Here is a 13,215-nt window from a genome sequence, read left to right on the forward strand (position 1 = left end):
ACTCTCGCTTCGTCACGGTACACCTGCTTAGTGACAAGCAAAGTCCTGTGATCAACAGACTCATGAAGGAGTATGTTCTCTGGGCCGAGCGGCAGGCGGGTCGTAATGTCAGGGGTGCGTTGTACAAAGTGCAGCAAGTGCTGACGGATAAGGGCGGGGAGTTTTTCAACGATGAAATGACAACCTGGTACGATTCGCAAGGGATTGAACATGTGAAAGTCGGCCCTAAATCCTCACAACTCAACTTGTGCGAGCGGGCTCATCAGTCGCTGGAGGGCATGGCGAAGGCGACGATGGCGCAAGCAGGCTTTGCCCGGAGCCTATGGCCGGAAGCACTGCGAAACGCGGTGTACGTGAAGAATCGTGTGTGCAATAAGGGCACAGGCGGTGTTCCTTACGAGATGATGTTTGGGATTCAGCCGGACGTGCACCATATCCGGAAGTTTGGTGCACTGGCTTATGTACACGTGCCGGTGTCTCCTCAGCGGAAGAAGCACCACAATAACGCTAGAATTGGCTTTGTGCTCGGGTATGCAGAAGACGTGATCGGATGTAAGGTCTATTTTCCTGACGAGCACGCTGCTAAGTTTGTTCCTGATCTGAGAGTGGCTGAGGACGTCATGTACCGTGATCGCTACGAAGTGGACGTGGATGACGAGGACTTGGAGTCGCTGCACTTCGTCAGACGCACGGTGACCGACGCCAGTGACACCGACGGAAGTGATATTGGTGATGCCGATCAGGCTTCAAATACGAACATGGCTACACGGGCGAGTACAGTAGTGGTGGGACTAGAGCAAAGCGGTGAAATGCAGTCTACTTTTGAGGACGCCGTTGACGAGAATGTTATTCTCGAGGCGGGAGATGAAAGCCAAGCTGTTGTTGATGGAGAGTCAGTGAATGAAGAGCAGCAGGACAACAGTGGTGGTACTGACGAGACTGGCGGCACTGGCGAGCGCCTCGATGGAGGCAAGTGTGGAATTCGTACGCTTGCGACTCCTGCGAACGATGATGAGAAAGTCACTGACAGCGGTGAGGACGCTGCTGAAGAAGACGACGGTGCTGCTGGGGGTGACGACGCCGTGTCGGTTCCGGAACGTGTGGGTCATCGCTGGTAGGAGGAGCGCATAGTGATACTGAGGAAGAGGAAGATGATGAAATTCTCAATGGTGATGGTGTTACTGTGGCAAGTGTCTTGGCTCCGGACGAGCACGAGGGAGATGCAAACCTGTCCCGCACTCAGTCACTGCAAGAGGACTTCGGTGAGACCGAATCGGTCAAGAGGGTGCATTCGAGTGGTCATGCAGCGGCTGGCGAGATTATTGACGCTAGTGTGATGTTCCCACCGACCCTGCCGATGAATATCGGGAAGCGGTCGCATCGTGACGAAACTCCGTCGGAAGAGGTGCGCGTCGAGCGAGATGCAGCAAAGACAGATGTGAAGAAGACACGAACCGGTCTTCGCGAGTACGACGAGCGTCGCCGTCCCAGCTACTTGAAGGACTATGTGATGAACGCTGCGCTCAATACCTCGCGTACTCTGGACAAGAATGGACGACCCATAAGAGCAAGTAATGTGAAGATTCCTCGGAACCACCGTGAGATGATGCGTTCTAAGTGGCGAGAGTTCTTTCTGATGGGCGAAATGGAGGAGATTGCAGCGCTGAAAGCCAAAGGTGTTATCATGGAGATTCCTGGCGAAGAGATGCCTGAGGATGCACTGCTGGTGAATACGATGTGGGTGTATGACTTGAAGACGGACCACCAAGGATATTTGATCCGCTTCAAGGCTCGCATTGTTGCACTGGGCAATTACCAGCGACCCGGGATTGACTTTTGTGAGACGTTCGCCCCCGTTGCTAGGATGTTGTCGTTCCGACTGCTGCTGGCGATAGCAGCGGAGCTGGGACTGAGTGTGTTTGGTGGAGATATAAACACCGCATACTTGAATGGTCTTCTGAGTATTCGGCAGTACCTACGATCGATCGATGGCTATCCCTGCAAAGTGAATGGGCATGTGTACGTGGTACTGAAAGCATTGTGTGGGGTGCGGCAGTCAGGTCACGAGTGGAATACGGAACTGAACCAGTGGTTTCTGGATCACGGGTACCTGCGATCTCTGACGGAGCCGTGTCTGTACTATCGTTTCGAGGGTGAGACGATGGCGTACGTGCTAGTCTATGTCGACGATATTCTCGTAGCGACAAACGACGAGCCGTACAAGGAGCGCTTGTTCAAGGAACTGAACGAAACGTATGGGATCAAGGACCAAGGGCGGCTGGCGCAGTACTTGGGCGTTGAGGTCGAGCAGACCACGGAGCGGATTGCGATTCGACAGGAAAAGTACGCAAATGAGATTTTGAATACGTTTGGCTACAGTGAGGCTCATGCTGTTGGGAATCCCATGGAAGTGAATGTGCGTCTGGCGCCGAGCAGTGATGAAGTGGTGGCGGATACAAGCTTCCCTTACCGTGAGGCAGTCGGGATGCTCATGTACTTGGCCACCGGTACGAGACCGGATTTGGCTTTTGCGGTAGACAGCTGAGTCGCTTTGTTGCAAAGCCGACCACAAAGCATGTGGGCACTTTGAAGCGGGTGCTGAGATATCTAGCTGGCACACGCAACCATGGGATCACCTACTCGAGAGGGCAGATAGTTTCGAGTGAAGTGGTGATGGAAGGATATTGCGATAGTGATTGGGCAAATGATCCTGAGCAACGCAAGAGCACTACGGGGTTTGTGTTTACCCTAGCTGGCGGTGCCATTGCGTGGATGTCACGACGACAATCGATCATTGCCTTGTCCACGGCAGAGGCCGAGTATGTAGCGGGTTGTGAAGCAAGTATGGAGGCGGTTGCAGAGAGTAATATCTTGCAGGAGATCCTGCCTCATCACACTATCCGGCTACGGATTGGAGTGGACAACCAAGCAGCTCACGTGATGGCTACAAACCCGACCTACTGCCGCCGCACGCGGCACATTGAGCTACATTGGCACTATGTGCGGGAGCAAGTGCAGAAAGGAGCTATTAAGCTGCACAAGGTGAAGGGTGAGCAGAACCCTGCCGACACGTTCACTAAACCTCTTGACAAGAAGAGACTCAAGGCGTTGCTGTTGCTGGCCGGTGTTGGAAGCGTGCAATAGGCGAAGAGTGCTCTTCGAGGAGGGCGTGTTATAATGCATATCTGAGACCTGGTCATGGCAGTTGAGACGAAAGCTGAGAAGCAGAGAAAAGCAGGTCGTTGTATGGGAACGGGTAGGAACCCGTGAGTGTTGGTAGGAGCTCAGGCAGTGAGCAGCTGACGCTCCATCAATTCAGTCTTCATTTTATCCTTCGTAGGCACAAGGTGCTCGGATCCGGTGCAGATTCCATTAGTGGTAGCTGGCAGTGATCGTGACGCAGGCGAACAATTCCAATAGCAATATACCGAATAAAAATTATTGTGCCTTTCACTTATTCTGCCGTGATAATTCTGGCATAACTCTAATCCGTTATCGACCTTAATTATGCCCCGAGTTAGCTAATTCCCATGTTAATTCCGGGTCGTCCCTCCGTGGCCGAATTAGGAGCGGCGATGGTGAGGCCGACTCAAGGCGGAATAAGCTAATCCAGCCTTCGTTATTAATAGGCGGAAACAGAGCGATTGGCGGTTTCCTATCCGCCAATCCATGCCATTCTGTTCGTATCTCCGTCGATTAGCTGATCGCGGATGTTAGGGGAAGCGCTCACAATCTTAGGCATAATTAACACTAAATAAGCGTTGATCACCCTTTTATGACTCTAATTCCGCATGAATTAACAGCTCACCCGCCAAAATACGTGAAAGACACAATACGTCATATTGATATTACTTACGCAACAATACAAGTCACACACATTATTTGGAAAAGAGGAGAGTGATTTACAAGGGTCTAGATGACGATAAGATCATCGATAATGTTTGGATCGCGTCGTTTTCACCACGGTGGACGGCGATATTCAGATGGCATCTACTTATAAATATAGTTTGAGCAAGCCATGAAATGCCCCGTGATATTATGCAGCAAGCCAAGCAGTATGGAGTAGATTTTGGCAGTCTTTCTCAGGCATGAAAAAGAAAGCAGGAGCAATCATTACAATGCCATTATCAATGCTGAGATCGTAGTTGTAGCGTAAATAACAACGGTAGCGGTAGTGGCAGCAGATAATAAACAGTCGCAGTAGCGATAGCAGCAGATACGAACAAGCAATATCAATGCCAACATTACTATGACATCATTAACAGTAGTGAAATAGTATTTGTAGTAGCTGTAGTACAGCTGCTCCAGCTGTAGTTGCAGTAGTGGTAAGCAGATAGTGCCTGTGACCAGCGCGCCACAGGTAGCATAACAAATGCAATATCTTTAACAATAGTGGAATATGAGTAGTATAGCAATATAAGTAGTGATGAGGTAGGAGTAGGAGCAGCAGCGATAGTGCCAGTGTCAGTGACAGTGGCTGAAGCAGTGGCAGTAGCAGTGACAGTAGCAGCCGCAGTAGCTGTAGCATGGCGTGGTGGCGACAGTGGCAGTTGCAATAAATACCAATTGCAACATGATGTTGTCAATGTCAGGGACCCTCCAATTCAGTATTATATTGAATTGGTAAAATTGCTTGACAGTAATAATGATTTAAATATGACGATAACCAAAGCTAATTATTATACTGATTAAATATTTCAATTCCATGCGCCTTGCCTGTGTTTTTGAATACCCTGAAATCGTACGAGCCAATAATACAAATTTCAATATGGCGCTTGCCAATAACACATATTTTCGTCATATTAATTGACAATTTTCATATTGAAATTTTTTATTCATACCCCTGGTCACCATCAATTATAATAGTATGAAAATTTAAGTTTCTTGTAGTAATATGAATCGTTTCATGTATAGTAGTCACAAAAATATTGGTGATAATGTTAATAACAGTAACAAGTGCAGACTGGCGCTGAGGCGCGGCGCGTCCCAACCGTTTTAGTAGCAAAAAACACAAAATTGTTCGGTCCGCTTAGAGACCCGCACGCGAAGCGCGCCCCAGTTCGGTCTCGTTTAGATGCCGTAGGACCAAAACAGGACCAGACCTGCATAAGACCTGTTTAAAACCTTACCGGTTGGTGTGGTTTGCCAATGGAGTTCTCTACGAATCATTCGCAACTGCATTTTGTGGCGTGGACCGGTGCAGTATGTCGCTAGTGTCCAGTGCTGTAGTTCTGTTAAAATACGTGTTTCCAACAACCTCCATCAGTGGGGAAAAATGTTTTTTCGTGTTGTGTCGCGGGCGTGGAGTGGCGGGTGAAAGGTACCGAGGAAATTGCAGACTGACTATACTACCTACTTCTGGCGCTCGTCCACGGGGGCCATGGTCTTCTTTCTCGCCCTTCACTTCGTGCAGCGTCGAAGTGGTTTCGAAACCACCAATACACAGAATCCATCCAACAGTGGCGACTCTGGTTGCCGAGCCATCGCACCCCGAGCACTTAGAATGCCGTGCACTAAATAGTATAACTACATGTATAATGCTTTTCTACGATGCTGTCTCGAAGCGAGTTTGTCCTACCTGCCACATCCCGAGCCATTACATGCCGTGATGGTGCACACAACTCACTTGATATGATGCGCGCCCAGTGTATGTGCATGTAGGACACAGAAGCAGATAGAATAAACACACTGTAAACATGTGACAAGGCGCTCAGTTCGACCAAAACTGGGGCATGAATACGGTCTCGGTTCCCGACGGAGTGTATACGGTCGAAACCTTACCAGGAGTTTGTCTGGACGGGTTGTTAGTCTTTCACGTGCCCAGGCATGAGCTCCGCTACCCATGGTCACCGGCGGTACTGTACGGTACGCCTTCCGGTCTGGTCCTTGCCATGTGAGGATACTCAAGTGTCCAGCCTGAATTCAAGAGAGTTAGGAAACGACAACCTGGTGTGGACAGGGAAAGTTGGTGGAGGGGGCCAGCCGATATAAACTTTCGTCACGTCACAGATTCGCCACGTTTTATGTGTGGGCTGCTCACCAGTCATGGGTCCATGTTTACAGCCGCGTGTTCGCTCTTTCGCGCAACCAACCGCTGCGATAAAACTCGCCCGCCAATCATGCACTGCGGCTCCTCTGGATCCAGGTACTGTACAGTACAGTCGTTCCCCACGGCGAGACCGGTGGCTTCCAGGCCTCGCGTCCAATTCGCGTCGTCTTCACAACCCCAAATAACACTTTGCAATCTGCTTCCAATCACACACCAGCCTCCAAGAAGAAAATGCAGCTCGCTCAGTTCTTGCTCATGCTCATGGTCGCGCTGCTGACAGTCAGCGCTTCCGCCGAGTACTGCGGCGACGGAGGGGCGGACGACGCTACCGTCGAGATTCCCCCCATCCAGCAGATGGCCGCAATGCCCAAAACCAACAAAGCGCAAGCTAAAACGCCGGAGCCCGTTGGCTTCATGGTGCCCATCAAGCTGCTGGCCGCGCTGCGGTCAGAAGACGAAGAGCGCGCGGGTGGCGCGACCCCCGGCGCTGCAGCTCGAGCCGTCGGCGCGAACGCGATCCCTCTCAATGGCCCGGTCGCGAACCCCAGCACCGACATGATCGTCATCACCAAGTTCAGCAACAACGGCCTCTTTAATCGGATCGCGCGCTGGTGGAGGAGCTTCTTCCCCCGCGGAGGAGCCAAGAACCGCCGACTGCGCAGCGTCCAGGACGCGTGAACGCGCTAGAGATATTTATCTGCGCCCATACAGCCTTCATACATAGCCCATAGACACCCCCATAGACACCAACACCAATAGACAACAGACAGCCTTTCGATTCGTCTACAGCCTGTCGCGGTCCCGTCTTGTTGAAGCGCGTCGTCGAATTGCGCGCGTCTCCCTCGCGAGAGTGCCCTTTAGCGACCCATTCCCCCAAGAGAGTGCCCTATGACAACCTCCTCTCCCACTCCACTCTCCATCCCTCCTCCTCCTCGCTCGCAATGACGGCGTCCGCTGCGCCGGCGGCCGTGCAGCTCGCGCCCAAGTGGGACGCCAAGCAGCTGAAGCAGATGGCGGCGGGCGGGGGCGCGGGCATCGTGGCCAAGACGGTGGTGGCGCCCTTCGAGCGCGTCAAGATCGTGTGCCAGACGGGCGAGAGCGTGGGGATGCTGGCCACCACGCGCAGCATCGTGTCGTCCGAGGGCGTGCTGGGCTTCTGGCGCGGCAACATGGCGGCCTGCGTGCGCGTGGTGCCGCACAAGGCCGTGCTCTTCGCCTTCTCCGACTTCTACAAGGACCTCTTCCGCTCCATGGACGGCGAGGGCAAGATGCCCGCGTGGGGGCCCTTCGTCTCGGGCTCGCTCTCGGGCTTCACGGCGTCCATCGTCACGTACCCGCTGGACCTCATCCGCACGCGCGTGTCCGGCCAGATCGGAGTGAACCTGGTGTACAGCGGCATCGCCCACACCTTCATGCGCACGCTGCGCGAGGAGGGACCGCGCGCGCTGTTCCGCGGCATTGGCCCCACGCTCTTTGGCGCGCTGCCGTACGAGGGCATCAAGTTCGGGTCCTACGACCTGCTGACGTCCATGCTGCCCGAGGACATTGACCCCAAGGCTGACTTTGCTGGCAAGATTGTGTGTGGTGGTGGCGCCGGCGTGCTGGCAACCATCTTCACGTACCCGAACGACACAGTGCGCAGGCGGCTGCAGATGCAGGGAGCGGGGGGAGTGACCAGGCAGTACAGGAACGCGTGGGACTGCTACGTCAAGCTGGCGAGGAACGAGGGCTGGACGGCCTACTACAGAGGCCTCACGCCCACGCTGGTGAGAGCCATGCCCAACATGGGCGTGCAGTTCGCCACCTACGACTTTCTCAAGAGCCTCATTGACTAAGAGATAGAGAGACAGAGAGAGGAAGGTAAGAGGGAGGGGGGAGGTACGGACGAACCTGCCATCCTAGACGACGTGCACGAAATAAACTTTACATACATACTGACGTTGAATTGGACTGACCTTCGAGCTAACTTCTAGTCGTTGTCCTTGTCTTCGTTCTTGTCGTCATCAACGGCGACCATTTCTTTGGCGAGCTCCTGCTCGTCGTCGGTGAGAACGCCCTTCAGGGTGGACAAGTCCTTGTGGAAGACGGTCTTGACTACAGCCTCCAGGGCGGAGCGACGGTGGGTCTCGCGCTTGACGGTGGTGGTGAACCTCTCCATGAGACTGGGGCGAGCCGCTGCCGCTGCCAACAATTTCTCCTTGTTGCGCGCGATGGCGTCCTTGAACTGCTGCCGCTGCTCACGAGCTTTTTCTTTGGCCACGGCGTCGAGGTCTTTTAAGTCGACGAAGTTGCCAGAGTAGTTCTCACGTCGGACGCCCTCCGACCGCTTCACTTGGGCACGGACACGACGAGCTGCTTCCTCACGTCGTCGCTCGCGAGCGTCAGCTTCACGTTCTTCGCGTTGGCGTTGCTTCTCCTGCTTGGCAGCTTCGGCCATCAGCTTCTGCACGCGCAGTGCCTCAGATTTGGTAGGTTTGCGTTGAACCCCGACATCCTTTCCCAATGAAGCTCGAGCGCGTTCAAGCAGCTTCTGTTGAGCCCGTTTTGCGTGCTGCTTGATGGCCTCCTCCTTCGCTTGCAGCCGTTGCTTACGAGCCTCCTTCTTCTCCTGCAGCTCAGCCAGCTTGGCCGCGCGTGAGGTGAAGAACTCCCCATTCTTATTCTTCGATGAGGTGTCAGTGCTGTCTTCCACGACAGCTTCTTCATCCTGGTTGCGACGTGCTAACTCCTTCCGCTTCTTCAGAGCGGCCTCCCACTTCGAGTGAAGCTGGTCAAAGTTTGGCACAGGCTTCGGTCGGCGCTTCAGTTTCTCAGCTTCCGCCTCCGCTGCTGCTCGCAGCTTCTTCTTCAGCTTCACCGTCATGTTCCCAGCGTCCGGTCCCGATTCACCATTCGGGGTTGAAGTACCCGACATTGCATTCTTGCTGGCCACCGCCATCCTCGGTGGCAGTTCAGCTGATTGCATTAGCTCCTCGGCTCGCTGGCGAATTCGCTCTTTGCGCTTCTGCTCAGCCTCCGCAGCATCTTCCGCCGACAGATAAGTCGTTAACGGTACGTCACGCGCCTTTGCTCGTTTTTCACGTGCTAACTCTGCGTTCATTTCCTGCTCGAGCTGCTTAAGCTGCTGAGTCTTACGCTGGTTCGCCAGTGCCTGTCGCTCCAGAAGTTTTTGCGGTGGTGCTGCGTGTCGAGCTCGTTGTAATCGCTCAGCTGCCTCCTTGGCATGTTGCTCAGCCTCCGCTTGAGCTCGTGCCTTGTTTTCGAAGAATGCACAAGATCGTCGCAATTCCTGGCTGTCTTGGTTACTTCGAGCCGTTCGTGTGGCTGAAGGACTGCGAGATCTGCTCAGACTGAGACGTCGAACGTGTGATGACACAGCTCTTCCGCGCCGGAAATTGAACGAGGAAGAAGGTTCAATCCTGCTTCGAGACCGAGAACGGCGACGCAGCGTCTTACTGGGTTCAGGTGAGTTGGATTCTGCCACACACACACACGACTTAGCCTACTGATCCAAACATTGTGTGATCTTAGGATGAACGTACCCTCAGGTTCGGATGCAGGTCCCGGTGGGAGGGATTCGTCTCCAGTCCATGCAGGCCACCCGGAACTGCGCTTGAATGGTGATGTCTGGGCGAAAACGAACACGGCATTAAATTACTTGACCAGCGTCACTCGTTCCGTTGAACGTACCGCAGGCGAAGCAATCCTGCCGTAGGGCGGAGGCGACTGCGTCATGTCGTCCCATTCATGAAGTTCCGGGTCCTCTACTGCTGAGTCCTCGTCCTCGGACACAACTCCACCATCGTTATTGTTCTTCGAGTGGCGGCAACCCCCGTTCTCTTCGTCAGAGTAAAAAGGGGCTTCATCCCACGCGTTCGTCTTTCGCTGGCCTTCTGAGGTACGGGTTGCTTTTGCTTCTTTTCTCGACAATTGAACTTCCTGTTCGCGAAGCTTTTGCTCTAGGCGACGTGCTTTCCGCTCAGCCTCGTCTTTCTCGCGTTGCAGTCTCTCAAGAGCTTCAAATTCGATCCGCTGGGCCTCTTTTAGCTTTCGAAGTTCATCCAGCACCTGGTCCTGGAAGGATTGCGATACAGCCTTGGAAGCGGGAGGTTGCTCAGTTCTAGGGAGCAATTCGTCACTAGTACTTGACGTATCCCCAAATGAGAGACGGCCGCTGCCATGACGAGAAGACCTGGATTTTCTTGCTTGGCCTTTCAGCCGCGGAGACCCACTTCGGATAGGAACTACCGGTGCTTCACGCCTGCTTGAAGGATGTCGAGATCGGCTGCTGTTGGAGCGGCATCGACGCTGGGCTTCCAGGTCGTTGATGATTCGCGCCACATCGTCGGTCTGTGAAACGTAAATGGTTTATGGTTAGCCAATTCGACCTGAGGCAGCACATTTAGACCACAAAAGCACGAACCTCTCGCTTCTTCTGTCCGTAGTCAAGGACCCTGTAGCGGCTGGAGCTCGCTCTGACAGCAACTTCATCCTCGTTCCATGCCGACCGCGTGTTTGACATTGACCTTGGTGTTGTGACTCGCGACTGCATTGAGGACAAGGAAGACGCGGTCGAGATGGCAGGACTCATAGTCCAGGTTTGAATGATGAAAAGATGCAGAATAGCGTGCGGAAGCCACGAGACACCAAGCAAGCAACTTACTCCTTGCAGTGCAGCTGTCTACTGTAGATGCTCATCAAAATAGCGACCACTAAAAATATGCATAAACGCGAAGTCCGAATAGAATGTACTGGCGTGATATCTCCCATTTAACATCAAGATGCCGCGTCGTGTTGATCTTCTATTATAATAAACCGAGCTCCCGCTGCCAAGTGCTCACGTTTTTGCCGGCACTTTCCTCATGCATCCTCCAATGTGCTAGCGACATCGCTTCTGTGTTTTGCACCCGCGAACTAGTTTTGCAAGACTTTCCGCAACGCCGTCTTGCAGGTTAAGTATTGGCACTACGGTAATATAATAGTGCCTAGTGCCGGTTCAAGGTGATCACGGATCACTTCTCCTATCTCATCGTTGCAATAAGTACCATATACAAAATCACAACAACAGCTTAGAGGGGGAAAGATGTCGTTCATCCGGCTATTGACTCGATGCATTCGTCAATGATAGTGGCGTTCTCCGTGCTCTTAGCGGCCTTCAGCATTAGTTACCGCGCGGGATATGGGCTTCGTAAAACCTGCGGTACGCCACTCCTACTTGAACGTTATTCGGGGAGAAATCTCTCATCCTGAACGATATCGTATCCGGGTGGATTCCGTTAGCTAGCCAGTCCTCAAACTGCAGCTTCTGTAGGAACTTTGCCGCGGAGATCTTCGCAGTACTCAGTGCGTCAGCCAGGCCCAACATACCGTACTCAAACCTTTTTTCCAGTATCCAAATCACACCCGGTTTTTTGCTGTCGACATTGTGAAGTTTGGCAACATAGAACGCCCATGCACCCAACGCCGGGTTACGTACAAGATCGTAGAGATATGGGCTCTCCAGATCCTCACCGAGCTTCAGCATCTTGAAAATATCATCGCCAGTTTTCCCCTCGCTCCTCCAAACCTCTTCCCTCAAACGCGCTACAACGGCATTCGTACTGTCCAGATCATGGGACAGCATTGCCACCTTTCTGATGTCATCGGGGACTTTTCGGTTGTTGTTGTAGACGTCGTGGATGCGTTTTTCTTTGCGTCGGCAATCATTTCTTGTACGCCGTCGTCGCCGTACTGCGCTTTCAAAGTCACGTATTGTGCCTTTCGGTCATTTTGCCGAGTCCTACGTAGGACTTTACAGGTCAGTTAATCTGAGGTTGGCGGTCTCTAAATCTGAGATGCAAATCTCGGACGAGTCCGATGAGCGGTCTCCCGGAGTCTCTCCGTTCAATGGACTCCGGTTGGAGTCCAAGCCAACCAAGCTTTGTTTAGGGAAGCAAGCAATGCCGGAACACGCGAAGGCGAAGGGCGAAGACTGGAGTGTTTAACGTATCGACTGCATCGTGTTTCCCTAAGTTTTTTCTGCGTTTGACATACGCCGTATTAGAGTCAGCTCGTATGAAAGTCCTGCCACAAGTCTTGGCAGGAGTCCTTCGTAAGACCTCAAACCCCGAATGCCGTGAAAATGGGCGACATTCGGGCTTTCGGCTGTTTGTAGGACCTGCGCAAGTGCTTCCATCGGACTAGCAATTCTTGGTCCTAATTCCCTACTAGGGACCTGCTAATCTGCTCCGATAACCTAGCCCCATCTTAGTAGGTAGCTGTTTTACACGTCCGATTCGCCAAAACAACTGAAAAGCACAATACATCAACTGATCTGGGTCGGTCTTGTCCAACCTCGTTAAATACGACAGTTTTTCAGTTTGTATTTGAGGATTGTATAAGCAACGTCTACCTGCTAAAGGAACGAGCTAGACATCACCGTCGCTTCTGAGCCTACACATCTCATCAGCCCGCTGCATGGTTGAAACGGCCCAGGCAACTTCTGTCTACTTTCCCCGTGGACAGCGTCACGGTCCCTGTGCCCCCGAACGGCATCGCCTTCCCTCCGAGAACCGAAGCCCTCTCCACTGCACTTGTCCAAGCAGATCTGCGTTCCTTGCTGCCGTATATGTTGCAGGCCATCTTGATCGCTCCAACAGCGCTGTTGTTCCCCCAAGGCGCTCCGTATAGCTGTTTCTCCACTGCGTTTTCTCCGTCCCGCCGCGCCATGAAGTTTACCGATATTCCCATCCACGTCGCAGGCCTGCTACGTGTGGTGCAGGCCACATTGACACTCAGCCGAATCCCGCTCGTCACTACGGTGCTGAGGATGGGCTGCGCGAAACACACCCAACGACCTGGTGACCTGCCAGAGCCGCACGCATGTCATGAAGGCACCGACGTCCTGTTGGGACCACGGCGTCACCTGTGGGCTGGTTTCTAATGGGAAACGGCTCCACATGGTGGACATGTAGTCCACCGTGGACCCCCCACAGGCCCCGCCTTCCGGCTGACGGTATTAAACCGCCGCAATACGCCGCCCCATCCCAGCGACGCAGACAGCCAGCTTGGTCCACGGTGTCACCCGTGAGCTGCCACGCCATGATGACCAGTCAAGACGTGGACGACATCCGTGTGGGTCCACGGTGTTCTGGAGTAGCGCCCTCGCAGAAATCTCACGAATGCGA

General features: G+C 53.3%; 3 protein-coding genes across 3 annotated transcripts; 2 read left to right on the forward strand and 1 right to left on the reverse strand.

The window, feature by feature from the left end:
- Positions 1–6,280: 6,280 nt before the first annotated feature.
- Positions 6,281–6,727, forward strand: PHYSODRAFT_252777 (hypothetical protein; the record flags this gene model as incomplete). The annotated part of the gene is made up of 1 exon (XM_009537752.1): positions 6,281–6,727. One exon carries the CDS (start codon positions 6,281–6,283, stop codon positions 6,725–6,727), a length of 447 nt encoding a protein of 148 aa, XP_009536047.1.
- A 263-nt stretch (positions 6,728–6,990) lies between these two features.
- On the forward strand, positions 6,991–7,884 carry PHYSODRAFT_526254 (hypothetical protein; the record flags this gene model as incomplete). The annotated part of the gene is made up of 1 exon (XM_009537753.1): positions 6,991–7,884. One exon carries the CDS (start codon positions 6,991–6,993, stop codon positions 7,882–7,884), a length of 894 nt encoding a protein of 297 aa, XP_009536048.1.
- A 161-nt stretch (positions 7,885–8,045) lies between these two features.
- On the reverse strand, positions 8,046–8,900 carry PHYSODRAFT_386740 (hypothetical protein; the record flags this gene model as incomplete). The annotated part of the gene is made up of 1 exon (XM_009537754.1): positions 8,046–8,900. A coding segment is annotated over one exon (855 nt), but the record flags the coding sequence as incomplete, so codon positions are not given.
- Between the last annotated feature and the right edge of the window lie 4,315 nt (positions 8,901–13,215).

This window comes from Phytophthora sojae (genome assembly GCF_000149755.1).
Source record: "Phytophthora sojae unplaced genomic scaffold PHYSOscaffold_11, whole genome shotgun sequence".
Taxonomy (NCBI): domain Eukaryota; phylum Oomycota; class Peronosporomycetes; order Peronosporales; family Peronosporaceae; genus Phytophthora; species Phytophthora sojae.